At 36.3% G+C, this 14,892-nt stretch overlaps 1 protein-coding gene across 4 annotated transcripts in view; it reads left to right on the top strand.

Moving 5' to 3' along the window:
* The window catches only part of Gtdc1 (glycosyltransferase like domain containing 1), a 270,615-nt gene that overhangs the window by 84,099 nt on the left and 171,624 nt on the right, over positions 1 to 14,892 (top strand). For all 4 annotated transcript variants that reach the window (XM_013355178.2, XM_026778788.1, XM_026778785.1 and 1 more), the window contains 2 exons: positions 1,255 to 1,422; positions 5,509 to 5,682. In XM_013355178.2, coding sequence (XP_013210632.1) covers positions 1,255 to 1,422; positions 5,509 to 5,682 — 342 coding nt within the window. The remainder of the gene's footprint in view (positions 1 to 1,254; positions 1,423 to 5,508; positions 5,683 to 14,892) is intronic.

The raw sequence follows: 14,892 nt of genomic DNA, 5'->3' as shown, positions 1-14,892 counted from the left end.
AAACTGAATTCCTGTTTATACTGTATATACTTGGTAATAACCATTGCTTTATTGTGAAAGGCTTGTGCTGCAGATTATGCAAACACATCAAGTTAACTATTTGGTTTCTCAACAAGGGTGTTTGTAGTCGTAATAATCATTTAAGTAACAAGGATGGTATTTCATAGTTAAGTCTAGACCAACAGAAGTATTTGTAGGATAAGTCATCCTCCAGCAATTGTAGCTATGGTGCAATTAAAACATTTTGGCAGTTTCTGCTTTGGCACTGACTTCTAGTGTGAATGTAGAGAAAACTCAGTTTTTCTATACCTCAACTTTTTACAATTACACTAACAAGGTTATCTAAATGTCCTCAGCTGTCCAGGTGTTGCCCCTTTTTTTGTCTCTATATGTGGTAGGCATCTCATCAGGGAGCCATTTCTAGGCTGTCTAAATCTCTAATACTCTTTTTATGTTTGTTTCTTTAACACTGTGTGTATGACTCCATGAAAGTCAGTATTCATCCTTCTGGGCTATCTTGGTCAACATTTCTGTTCTTCTAGGCTCGCCTCTGTCACTCAGTAGGCATTTCAGTAAGTGTGGAGTGACAACAAATAGGTATTTTGATTTATTTATAAACATGGATAGATATACTTTCATATTTTTTATATAATAAACCATTTATCAAATTTTATTTGGTTTCTATAAGGGGTTTTGCATATCTAGTGCCAGCCACCAGCAGCCTAGTAGTAAAGAAAAATATATTTTTTTCTTAGTCTAAGGATTACAGGATACTTTAAAGGGGACTTTGAGGAAACATGAAAAGAGAAAAAAACACACTACGTAAATACATTGCATAAATCAAAAAGGGTTTTGTCAAAACATGAACACGTCCCAATCCTGCTTCTGTATTGAACTTCAGTTGCTGGTCGCGAGGAGTCGAGAGCACTGAAGCTGGCAGCAAATGCATTCCCCATCCAGCCTATCCTGGTTCCTTTTGTCCTTCACATAGAACTCTTCTTGTCTTTTTATACAATCCAGACAGTTTTCTTTCTTTTTCTTCTTCTTCCTGAGCTTAGCTGAGACCAATGAAACCTGGACTTTTATAGTTCCTAATAGTTGCTTTTTAAAAGGTCAGCACTGAGACTGCTTCTGCGTGGCACTAAGTCAAGCATATGTGTATCTTAGGCGGGAAAGAATGGGGGAGCAGCATGGCACAGGGTGGACCTTCAGGCATGCTTAGCACAGTAAACCTTTTTTTTTTTTTCTTTCTAGGACCCTTTTTGCAAGCTCAGTACTTAACCTGGCTGAACTAGCTGCCCTTCGGCCTGATCTGGGAAAACTGAAAAAGATCTTGTACTTCCATGAAAACCAGTTGGTATATCCTGTCAAGAAATATCAGGAGAGAGATTTTCAATATGGATACAATCAAATTCTCTCATGGTAGGTATAGATTGTATACAATTTGTTGTTTGCCATCTTACCCTCCTCCCCTTTTCTCAAAATAGATTTATGGGTTGGGGGATGCATGCACAAAGGCCAGAAGAGGGCGATGGGTGCCTTCTGTCCTTCTCTGCCTGTTTCTTTGAGACAGGGTCTCTCCTTAAGTCTGAGGCTCCTGTTTTTCTACACTAGATTTGAAACTGGCAAGTACCTGAGCTCTTTATATCTTTGTCCTGATAGGAGCTGGGATTATAGGCAGGTACTGGATGTCCAGCTTGCTATGTGGGTGCTTGAGTCCAAACTTAAGTCCTCATGATTTTGAACATGTCATTTTTACTGATGGGCTATCATTCCAGTCTCTATATTTTCCATTTTAGATGGCTAGTTTGTAAATCTGGAGACTACAATAAATTTGTAAGTATATTAAGGCAGATACAGGTGTTTAAATATTGTTTCCATAATATTATTATTTGTATTTTGCAGGATTTTTAATAGCACTGCTATTTATTTTGTGAAATAAATATATTCAGACAAAGACTAATCATCCAATCTTACCTTGAACCAGTTATCTTACTGTTTTACATAACGTTCAGAATAAAATATAAACTATTGACAAGGATCTTTACCCCTTGACTCCTTAAATATTATTTAAATTGTAGAAAAATGAGCAAGTTTTTTTATCAGCTACTTTCAGTGTGTTCAGCTAAAATTTAGTAAAGAAATTAAAATTTAATAGAGCAAGGGTTTTTGTAGCTCCTATTTTTTTGTTATATTCTTCATTTTTGTCCTGTGTATTTTGTTGCATCTGAGGCAGAAACTTTAGAAAACATAATGTTTCAGTGATTTTTATTGTTTCTCCCACTGAATCTTTTGAAAAGACGGTCTGAAAATAGCTGCCATTTCAAAGGTGAAAATCTTGTCTATTGCTCCTCCAATATAGTGTTTCTCCTGATGCTGGCTGAAAGAAGTTCATTAGCAACCTCATGCCATCATCTCTCCTGCAGAATCCTGTTGCATCACAGCGCCAGTCACATGGAATAAATTTAGAAGTGATTGCATACATGTTATACACCATTTCTAATAGTTATTAGCTACAGATATTGATAATGTGTTTGAGCAGACCTTGCTAGTCTGTTCCTTAGTTTAGTTGACATAGAAAAACAGCTCTAATGGTACTAATTGTTTTGAGCATTTTGTAAATGTTTTTCTGCAGTCGTTTTTACAAGCCCCTTCAGTTGTGAGGGAGCACGGCCATCAAAACAGTGGAACTGTGCAGTCAGTGTCTCATCAAAAGCAACTGTTCTAAAATTCCATAGGAAGTTAAAATACTTCATTTTATCTTAAAATGGCAACAGGAAAATATGTTTTCAAAATGAAAATGAGCTGGAGAGACGGTTCATAGGTTGAGAGCACTGACTGCTCTTCCAGAGGACCAAGGTTCAATTCCCAGCCCCCACATGGCAGCTTACACCTATCTGTAATTCCAGTTCTAGGGCTTCTGACACCCTCGCTCAGACATACAGGCAGGCAAAGCATCAATCAAAGAGCTTAACATAAAATAAAAATAAATTTTATATATTTAAAAATATGAAAATGAAATTCACTTCTACATTTATTAATATGTAAAACATTGATAATATTCTTGTGATTTCTTGAATTAGTACCATTTTATTTTTCAGATTCTATGGTTTTATTACCCTGAGAAACCACAATGGAGGGATTAAATATCTTTCCCTTTATGTGTGACATTAATGGAAGTTACACCCGCTCACATCAGGGAGGAAATACGTGAGAAAATATATTTCTGTAGATCAGTGTGAATCTTTAACAACATAGACTAAATGTTTTAGATTAATAGTAGTTGTGTGGTGTGCCTGCTTCAGGCAGATATTAAATAAAGAAAATAGGTCCACTCCCTTTTTTTCCTTTATGAAGAATTGTTTTTTCTCATAAGGAGAGAGACTGAAAACTTACATATGATTTTTCCTCATTCTTCCACTCAAGAGGATAAACTGATAGACAAGCTTGGGGAGAAATAACTTGAATGCATCATCATTTGGCTTTGTAATAGGAAGAAAAAGTTGTCCAGAGGAAAATAAGAATGTCAGAATGCAGTCCTGCTCCAGCTTCTTCTTCAAATGTGTCTTCAGCATTCTTGCTGATTTCTGCGTTTGCTGACAATGTCAGCTTTCTTTCTGGACTGTGTAGCACTTTTGGATTTTAAAGATGTCTGACCTAAGCCATCACCTTAGACAGAGGTTCCACTAACCCTCTGACTTATGAACACATGCTGTAACTATGTATTGTGACCCGTTGGTCACTATTACAATATGTGACAAATGGTGCAAACAGATGAGCTGTAGAACGATCTTCAACTTTTAGTATATTATTGTGAGGCTTCCTTATTGCTTAGTTTTGTGTCAACTCTTTTGTGATATTCCTTTGTGTTAGCTGTGTTGTTGTCTCCATCCCCCAAATTTTCACCATGTCATAGCTGAAAAAAACAACAAACAAACAAAACAGGCAAAAGCAGTTTTAGAGGGGAAGTCAGTGTATCTTCTGTTGGGATTTTGTTCTGTTGTGTACTAATAATAGCAAAGCTGTCTGTCTTGGTGAGTATGTTTTAAACTAAGCCAAGGATTATCTTTGGCACGCATATTTTATCTGTAAGCTCTATTCATTATGATGTTCTCTCATAGCCTTATGGACATGCATGCTTTTTCCCAGTCTTATTAAGGTATCATTTCTAAGATGGAATAAAGCTGTTTTGTTATATTTACCTTCTTATATAATTGTTTAGTAATGCTGAATTATTAGTGAAACAAATAAGATGCTCTGTGATAAACATCATGACCAAAGCTATTTGGGGAGAAAAGGATTTATTTTCTCTTACCACTCACAATCCATCACCCAGTAAATTTGGAGAAAGACCTCCAACTGTAAGTAGAAACTAAGGAACACTGCTCACTGGCTTGCTCCCAGACCTCCTTTTACACAGCCCAGGCCTACCTGCCTGGGGATGGTACCACCCACAGTGGGCTGTAATCAAGAAAATGCCATGTAAACAATGTTAATGGGAAGTCTGATGGAGGCACTTCTTCATCTGAAGTTTCCTCTTTGCAGGTGTGTAAAGTTGAAAACCAAGATAGCCGTCATAGACATTTTCAAGAATCAAATCTTATTAAATTAGTTTAATTCATATTATACTTGTAGGTTTTATCTAGCATATGCACAGTTACCATTGTTGTTTATTGGTACTGGAGACAATGCAATAGCCATTAAGAAAATTACTGGTACATTTATTTATGAAATCTAAAACCTGCTTTCACATTTTCTTTAATCAATGTATATTGTATTTTAAAAATACCGAAGAAAAAAGTACATGTGTCAAAATCAATTATTAATGGTGTAATTCTTTTGTATTTTTCTAGAGATCAATGATTGTGGTTAGCTATATATTCCTTTTATGTAATAAATTCTAATAGTATGGATATCTGAATGTATTTCACTATTTTTTTTACTTCTATGACTGTCCTAAGCATACTACAATACTGAACTAAATTATTTAAAGATATCATCATTTCATGTAATACCATAACCTAAAAACAATAAAATTTCTTCAAACAAAAGGCTGAAACTCGAAATGGACTTTAACTGAATTGTGCTAAACTTATCATGACCCCATAGGAAAAGCCTTATGGGAGTTAGTTTCCCCAGAGATGAGGAGGAAGCTGTAAACCTGTCCTCCGTAGTAGACCACGTAGAGACATGCTTGGGCTTGCTCTGCTTGGTAGTGATAATGTGGGAAATTTACGATGTATGGGGAAATAGGCATTAGTTTGAAATCTTATTTGATTTCATTCAACTATCTTATTTCTCTCTTGCCTGTCTTCCGGGAAGCCAGCAACCCAAACATCTATGATTGAATTCTAAGAACTAACATCCCTGTTAGCAGCAGTTTCATCTAACTAGTGTCCAGTGCTACTTGCAAACCTGTGGTAGAGCACAGAGTCTGATGAGTATGCAAAGGTCTTAGGCTTACAGAATAACTCCTCATGAACTTGCATTTGCCTTTTCTCTTTACAGTTTGGTGGCTGATGTGGTGGTATTCAATTCCATTTTTAATATGGAATCGTTTCTTACTTCCATTGGAAAATTCCTGAAGCTGATTCCTGATCACAGACCTAAGGATCTGGAAAGCATAATCAGACCCAAGTGTCAAGTTATTTATTTTCCCATCAGGTTTCCTGATGTGAGCAGGTCAGTGTGTTCGACTGTAGTTTTGAGATTTTATCCTAAATCAAGTGTCTAGAAATTGATATTCTTTTTGCTCACTTTGACTTTTCAGTATAAGTATAGTTCATTAGAACTCAGTAGAGTTCTGTCTCTCCATAATGTGATTTATAAAAACTTTTGATGATCAAATATCCATCCTATCAGGGAATCATTAGTCTAGGTATTGAATTTTTTGTTTCTTTACTCTTGTTTATTTGTTACCAAAGCAGGCACTATGGGTGTAGCACAAGATGTTTTACTTCTTTTGTGTTACAGAAGTAATTGCCAAGCACATTTCTCAACTTTTGCATCCAGTTTTGCCCACTGTGAAAAATTATTAATGACCCTTCAGTTTCTATTTTGCAAAATACTTTACCAAGTATTTACTTTAGTTTATCTTTGCAGGTGTGGTAGAGTTTTGCACTGGATCCTTCTGGTCCTGGGCGTTTATTGTTGATTTGGTTTGTTTGTGGTTTGGGGAGTTGATTAGGAGTTTTGTTTTAAATTACTGTTTTTATTGCTCTGTGGGTTTTGAGTCTGTTTAAATTCTTCATTTCATCTTGATCTCACTTTGGTAGGTCATGTATGTCAAGAAATTTGCCCTTTTGTTTTAGATTTCCAGTTTGGGGATATAGATTTTAGATTATGTCCTTACATTTCTCTGAATTCCTTCAGTGTCTGTTGTAATATTTCCCTTTCATCTGTAATTTTATTGATTTGGATTTTCTCTCTTTTGATTAATTTTATGAAAGGTTTGTCATTACTGTTGATTTTCTCAAAGGAAACCTTTGATTTTATTGATTCTTTGTATATTTTTATAGTTTTTTCTGTTTCACTGAATTCATTCTTAAGTTTGATTATCTCTTCCTAACTACTCTTTTAAGAAATTATCTCTTATTTTTATATGTCTTTCAAATATAATATTAAATTATATGAGGTCTCTCCCATTTCTTGATATATAGACACTTACTGCTATGAATAGCCTTCATTGTTTCTTATAGTTGTGATTTTGGTCGCATTCAATTCTAAAAAGTTTTTAATTTCCTTCTTGATTTCAGTCATTGAGTAGTGAGTTACTCATTTTCCATGATTTTATATGCTTTCTGCCATTTCTTTTGTTGTTGGTATCCACAGTTACTCCATGATGATGAGTTTAAGATTTCAGTTTTCCTTTATCTGTTGAGATTTGCTTCGTGTCTCAGTATGTGGTCAATTTTGCACTAAATCCCATGTACTACAGAGAAGAGAGCATATTATTTAAGGACTTGGTGAATGTAGATGTTCTTTAGGTTCATTTGACTTATGGTTTTAACTCCAGCATTTCTCTATTTTTTTATTTCTTTATAAATAATACCATTCAAAATTTCCACCTCCTCCCCTCTTCCCATTTCCCTCCTGTTCCCCCACTCTCTCTTCCCCTTCAGTCCTAAGAGAGCGCAGGGTACCCTGGCCTGTGAGAAGTCCAAGACCCTCTCCCCTCCATCCAGGCTTAGGAAGGTGTGCATCCAAATAGACTAGTATCCCAAAAACGGCAGTACATGCAATAGAGACAAATTCCAGTGCCATTATCATTGGCAGTCAACCCCAATTGTCAGCCACTTCCTTGCTCATATTCTCCCTCCTTCTGCACTTCAACTGGACTTTGGGAGCTCAGTCAAGTGTTCCTATGTGAGTTTCTGTCTCTATCTCCATCTGTTGCCAGATGAAGGTTTTGTGGTGCTATTCAAGATAGTCATCAGTCTGACTACGGGACAAGGCCAGTTCAGGCACCCTCTTCTCTACTGCCCAAGGACCTAGCTGGGGACATTCTCATGGACACCTGGCAAGAGGCTGGGCTCTGGAAGGGTTCTCTATTTAGTTTTTACCTGTTTTTCTTGTCTCTGCCTGAATGGAGTATTGAATTCCCACTATCTTCTTTTATGAAATTGCATACCCTTGTCTTTGGCGCTTGAGTTTTTAGAATTGTAATATTATCTTGGTGGATTTTCCTTTGAAGAGTAGTGTTTATTATTATTATCTCCTGTTATTTTGTTGTTTTGTTTTTCCTTTTTTCTTTTATTTTTTTCTTTTGTTCTGGGGTTATTTATTTCCTGTATCCTTTTGGGTCTATTTACCCTTTCTTTGTACATAGGTTTTCCTTCTAGTGCTTTCAATAGAGCCCTTTAGTAGACAGAAATTGCTTAAATCTGTTTTTCTTTGTTATATTCCTGTTTCTCTGCTGCTTCTATATGGTAGCTTTTCTGGTGGAGTAGTCTAAGCTGACATTTTTTGTCTCTCAATGTGTAGAACCTTGGTCCAGGCCATTCTGACTTTGAGAGTTTCCATTAAAAAGTCAAGTGCTGTTCGATTGGTTCTACTTTTTTATGTGGTTAGTCTTTTTTCCTTATATTTTTTAATATCCTTTCTTTGTTTCATTTAGTATTTTGATTATTATTTGTCTAAGGAGTTTCTTTTATGTTCCTTTCTATTTGGTGCTTCACATGCATATTTTATCTTGATAGGCCTCTCTTTAGATTGGAGAAAGTTCTTTATATGGTTTTGTTAAAAGTATTTTCTGGGTTTGTTCTATCCCTATTTTATTTATTCATAGGTTTGGTCTTTTCATAGTCCTCCAGATTTCTTGGATTTTTTTCCCCCTGGCATTTTTCACATTTAACATTTTTCTTGAGTTAGCCACCCATTTCTTCTGCTTTGCTTCCACAACCTGAAATTTTCATATTGACCTTTTAGTCTGGTTGTGAGGTTTACCTCTGTACTTGATATTTGACATCCTCAATTTTTCATTTTGAATTTTATTTCAGTGTGTGTTTTTCTTCATCATTTTATTTCTCTGTTAAATTCTACATTCATATCTTGAATTGTTTTTATTAATTACTTCAACTGTAAAGTCATTTATTCATATCCTCTTAAGGTCCTTGAATGTATTTATAACAGTTCTTTTGCAGTCATTGTCTTGTGCTACAGATAAATAGTTTTTCTTAGGGCCTATTAAAGTTGTTGACTGTTGGAGGAGGTATAATGTCTTGCTTATTCATGTTTGTGGTTTTTGCTCTGCAGTCTAGCCATCTGGAGTTTGAGTATTTGAGGTGTATTTTGTTTTTATATCTGGTATTGCCTTTGATAGGTGGTTGTTACATCCTTTGGTTGTTGTTGCCCAGTCTGAGTCATAGCCAATTGCCTGTGGGTCCCTAGTAAGATTGTTTCTGCATGTATGTTGGGCATCACTAAGGAAATGGTGATGGGCTAAAAGGAATGGTTGTGTCTTAACCAAGTGTGGTGGCTGCATGGTCCCTGATAGAAAGTCTTTCTGGACCCAGTCTCATATGAAGGGCTAGAGGAAAGGCTGTAAGGGGCAGCTGTGATAGACTAGGAGGACCCTGGATTAGAGGCCAGTTCCAAGGGCTTGGAAGTGAGTTGGGAGGAGATGCTCAGGCAGGTCTAAGAGTAGTCTGCAGAGACAGAGATGGAGGAGGAGATGGAGGAGGGGAGGAGAATAAAAGGAGCTTACTTAACACTAGCCAAGTATTTCCTCAGTGGGTTCCAGGAAACAGGAAGCTCTGGGAATCAGCAGGGAATCAGAAAGGAATGGAGATAGGCTAGTAGGCTAGTAGAAGAACGGTCAGTTGTGTGGGGGGGGGGGCAGGGGGAGAGTGGCAGGTGGGACGGAAGGATACCTAAAATGTCTGTACCAAGGGACCTCGTCCCAAGGAGTTAAAGGTGGGCAGGGAGGAATTGCTCAGGTGTCTGACTTCTGATTCAAATTTCTGTTTATAGTTCTTTCAGTCATGATAGATCATTTAAAAATTACTGTTGATAGTTCATTTGCTAATTCAAAAACTGTATAGCTAATGAAATTTAGGTCACAATTAATTTTCAAATATATATGTACATTTTCTGGCATGTGTGTGTCTGTGTGTTTGTACGTGTGCTCATTCACTGTCATGTCTTCTTATCCATGCAAACGTAGTTCTGTGACATCCCAGGGATATCAAAATTTGCACATGCTAAAATTTCTTATATCTAATAATATAGTATTTTAATTTAACTTATGTATATTTTTCTGTATATTTGAAGTATTTTAGATTACTTAGAGGCTCGAAAATAATGTAAATAATAAATACATAGTTTGTTGTAAGGGGAATAATGACAAAAAACAGTAAGTTCAATGAAAGCATATACTTTCTCTTCAAATGTTTGACCTTTTAAATCTAAGAAAGAAGAACTCAAAAAAAAGAAAGTTGTATGTATATATTTTACAGATACATATTCTATTATGTCTAATGAGGGAATTTTAACTTTTCAAAGATTTAATTTTATAGTTTAAATCTGTTATAGTGAGAGCAAAGCTATATTTGGAGTTTCAGAATATGAGCATTGTTTTATAATTTTAATTTTCAAATAACCTTTGAAAAATATACAAATTTGAATGAATATGGGTAGTAACAACTCATCTCAATCTGAGTACTTTGTTTTCAAATTCTTTTGCATCATGTATAGTCTAAAACATCTTATATTTAATACAGCTGTGACAATCCAATAGCTTATTAATATTGACCATAAAGAAATTTTGCTAAATAGAAATTTTGTTAAATTGTATTGGGACCAAGATAACATTTAAGCAGATCTTAGTCCAAAGTGTTATTTGATTTGTTTTTATAAAGTAATTTTCCATATACAATTCAAACTCATATAGTGTAAGTCATTATTTGCATGAATGACATTCAGCCCAATGTATACAGTTTTCAAATCTATTATTTGTTGAGATGTTGAAAAATATTTAGCAGTTCCAATGACAAAATGTCCAGGATGATGAATAAGAATAGTTGTTGAAAGCTTATATCCTTCTAATAAAAATGATTTAATTAATGTAAAAATGAATTTAAATAAAATTAAGCAGAAGATGCCATTGTATCATTAATATAACATAATTTATATAATATAGTATATATTAATCAGAAAAAAAATAAAAACATATGTCTAACAAAATTAGGGAAGCTAGCCAACTCGAATTGCTAAATCAAAGAGCTTTAGTTTCAAATGAAACCATGAAATAGTAAATAAATTGAGGAATGATGGAGGAAGAAAACAGACATCAATCTCTAGTTTCCACATTCACCAAAATGTCCATACATATTTGCTCAAATTTATGATAGTCCCCAACACACATGTGCATGCGCATGCGCGCGCGCGCACACACACACACACACACACACACACACACACACACAAATACTAGAAGACAAGAAAATACCTGAAAATATGTGGAGAGATCATTTTGTTGGAAGTGTCCCCTGTGCTTTCTACTGTCCTAATATAGGCACTAATCACTTTCTCCTTGCCATGTAAGTCTGAATGGAAGATTCCCACTGAGTTCATGTTACCCAGAGCTTATTCTGCTAATTCGTCATTATATAATGAATACTAAGGCAATAAACAATTTTCTTATATTACTTCCTACAAAAAAATATTTTAATAACTTAGGACTTTTCATGACAATGAGACACTCTGCTCCTGGCAGCACCTATCTACTTCGAGAGGAAGATGGGCATCGAAGAGGATCCTTATGGAATTGGATAGCCATTTGGGCAAGAAACTGCTCTTGCCTGGACTGTTGCATAAAATGGACACAGAGAACCCACAGAGAGAGGACTGCTGAACTTGCCAAAAGGTGAGATGGTCTTTCGGGGTTCCTGATTCATGAAGGAGTCTGCAAGACATTCTGCAGGACACAACAGATAGTGACTGAACTGACTTTGAAATTTCCTGCTTCATGGATACTATGGGCCTGAAGGCTGAAGATGGATGCCCCAACGGTACAGAGGAACTTTGGGTGACTGTACAGGCAGCGAAATGTCTCTTTCATTTCTAGAGTTTTCTTATTTCTTGTTTACTTAGGTAGTATTATATCCTTCTGGAGTCTTTGATGGAGTTGAAGAATGGATAGTTATAGTTTTCCTTAGTTATGATAAAAGATAAAATAGATATAAATATTGTAACTGTAATTCTTGATAACTGTTTTGTTATATGTAATTTTACTATGTTAAAGTTAAAGCCTTTCTTTTTTGTTTAAACAGAAAACGGGAAATGACGTGGGAGTGATTCCTTATTAATAAAGAAACTGCCTAGGCCCATTTGATAGGTCCACCCTTAGGTGGGTGGAGTAAACAGAACAGAATGCTGGGAGAAAGAAGCTGAGTCAAAGAGTCGCTATGATTCTCCCACTCCAGACAGATGCAGGTTAAGATCTTTCCTGGTAAGCCAGCTCGTGGGCTAAAAAGATTAATAGAAATGGGTTAGATTAATATGTAAGAGCTAGCCAATAAGAAACTGGAACTAGTGGGTCAGGCAGTATTTAAAAGAATACAGTTTCCGTGTAATTATTTCTGGTAAAGCTAGCCAAGCGGGCGGCCAGGTACCGGGGACGCAGCCCGCAGCTCCATATTACAACACTCATCCCTCTCATGGTCAATTCCTATAAACTAGACTGCTAAAAAGAAACAGCTTTCTTAAAAAGTATTTCCTAATAGGTGTTATTAACCATTTGAGAATGGGTACATTTTTATAAGTTTGGCCACATACACATGTATTGATTTTTGACTCTCGTGTTCTATTCTATGGCACTGGAATGACCCTGAGTCTAGGTTCTTTAGGAGTTATTACTACATTTACCTTATATGATAAGGGTGATGTAGTGATTGAAGGAATCCATGCATTCCAGGTACTTCCAGGACTACCTGGTGTATAATAGACCTCTATATTGCAGACTATTATTTCATCATTACCTCCTTTGCCCTGTTAATTTATAACTGGCACATCTGTTTTCACTTGGACATACAGAGCTGTCTTCATCACCATCCCCACCAAATCTCCCTACAATCAACACATAGAAACAGGTTCTTCATCAAGAGGACAGTTTAATACAAGTGCAGAGGAAGGATTGCTGATTTTCTTTGTCACTTCTGCTCAAACAATCCTTGATTAGAATTTACTGTGCAGTGGTTGATCCAGCTTGTCACCTTTCTTCTTGGCCAATTCTGTCTTTGATTTTCCAACTTAATGTCTATATCCCATCATTTATTTACTATTATTTTGGTTAGCTTTTGTAGTTGTGATTTTTCTTTGTGCCTTCAACAGTTCCTAAATAAAGACATGGAGAATTGCCATTAGTTATGAATGCTTGGCCTTTGGTTAGATTTGCCCCACTAGCTCTTTTAGCGTTAATTTAACTGGTTTCTTTTCACCTATATTTTACCTTGGCTGTGGGTTTTTTTTTTTTGCCTTTTTTTTTCATTCTGTGTGTCCTTCTTTCCTACTTCTCTGTCTGCCTGACCCCTGATGTCTCCTTTTCTTTCTTCTCTGGAGCCTAAAGTTCTCCTCCTATTTACTCTCCCTACCCAGAAGTTCACCTTTACCTCCTCCCTTACTGTTGGCTATTCACCTTTTTATTAGACCAATTATATGCTTTAGGTAAAACAGCAACACATTTTTATATAATTAAACATATATAACACATCTTAGTTGAAGAAAATATTCTGAAATATTCACAAATATAACACATCTTTGCATACTTTGTCTTCCTCCCTTCCTTACCATCTATATGCACATGCGCACACATGCCTTCCCCCACAACACACATGCACACATACACACACACACACACACACACACACGCTTCTCCCTTCCTCCTTTTCCCTCTACACATGCAAACCCACACTTTCATGCCACTTCTCTCCCTCCCTTTCCCCTGCACATACACCACTTTCTCTCCCTTCCTCCTTTTTTTTTAAAAAAAATTATTTATTTATTAAGGATTTCTGCCTCCTCCTCGCCACCGCCTCCCATTTCCCTCCCCCTCCCTTGATCAAGTTCCCCTCTCTCATCAGCTCAAAGAGCAATCAGGGTTCCCTGACCTGTGGGAAGTCCAAGGACCGCCCACCTCCATCCAGGTCTAGTAAAGTGAGCATCCAAACTGCTTAGGCTCCCCCAGTGCCAGAACGTGCAGTAGGATCAAAAAGAAATGCAAATCAAGACAACTTTAAGATACCATCTTACACCTGTCAGAATGGCTAAAATCAAAAATACCAATGATAGCTTTTGCTGGAGAGGTTGTGGAGAAAGGGGTACACTCATCTATTGCTGGTGGGAATGCAAACTTGTGCAACCACTCTGGAAAGCAGTGTGACGGTTTCTCAGGAAATTCGGGATCAACCTACCCCTGGACCCAGCAATAAGACTCTTGGGAATATACCCAAGAGAGGCCTTATCATACAACAAAAGTATATGCTCTACGATGTTCATAGCAACATTGTTTGTAATAGCCAGAACCTGGAAACAACCTTCCTCCTTTTGTCCTACACACACACACCATTAGTATTTGGTTTAAGTTTGGTGTGTTCTGGCTATTTAGTTAGAGAAGAACTAGATTTTATATCTTCAAGTCTAGCCAATACCCAGCACAACTTGCTAATTCAGTTTCAGAGGTTTTGTTTATCTGATATGTCAGCTGTCAGCTGACTAGCAGTGTGAGAAAGGCAGGCTTACTGACAGAAGTAAAACATGACAACTGACTGACAGCTTGACAACAAGGGAGGAGGGAGATAAATGATCTTAAAAATATACATAGACATTATTCACTCATGCATGCATACATACATACATACATACATACATACATACATACATACATACATACACATACATGAGAAGTAAAAACCCATGGCAGTTTGGAGCCATTCCATGGTACATAAGGTAACACCACACCAATAACCCCTGCAGAATATCTTCAGGATTGCCAATTTTTACAACTAAAGAATGACCATAGTTTATGGAGAGAGATTAAATGGTAACAGATAATGTTCATTTTTAAGAATGTAGGAAGATACATTGGGAGAAGGATTGAATCGCATCATGTGGAGGTAAATAGTATCCTGTTTTTATAGGGTTTGCCTGAGCTGTTTTCACCATCTCACTTCTTCTTACTCTCCTTGTTCAAATATTTAAATTCCCTAAGAACAAATTTACTTAAATTGTATATTTTTGTAAAATTGTTACCTATAGATGCCTAATTGCAATAGTTTTTCAAACCTAGAAATAACTTCAACTCTGCAAAAATACTCTGAATTTAGCAGCAACAAAAATTGTGTTTTCCATTATATTATTTGGCAATTAACCTTTCATTTACTTTTCTCATTCTGT

The sequence above is a fragment of the Microtus ochrogaster genome, chromosome 4, assembly GCF_000317375.1.
Source record: "Microtus ochrogaster isolate Prairie Vole_2 chromosome 4, MicOch1.0, whole genome shotgun sequence".
In the NCBI taxonomy this organism is placed as follows: domain Eukaryota; kingdom Metazoa; phylum Chordata; class Mammalia; order Rodentia; family Cricetidae; genus Microtus; species Microtus ochrogaster.
This window is presented reverse-complemented; position numbering and strand designations above follow the sequence as displayed.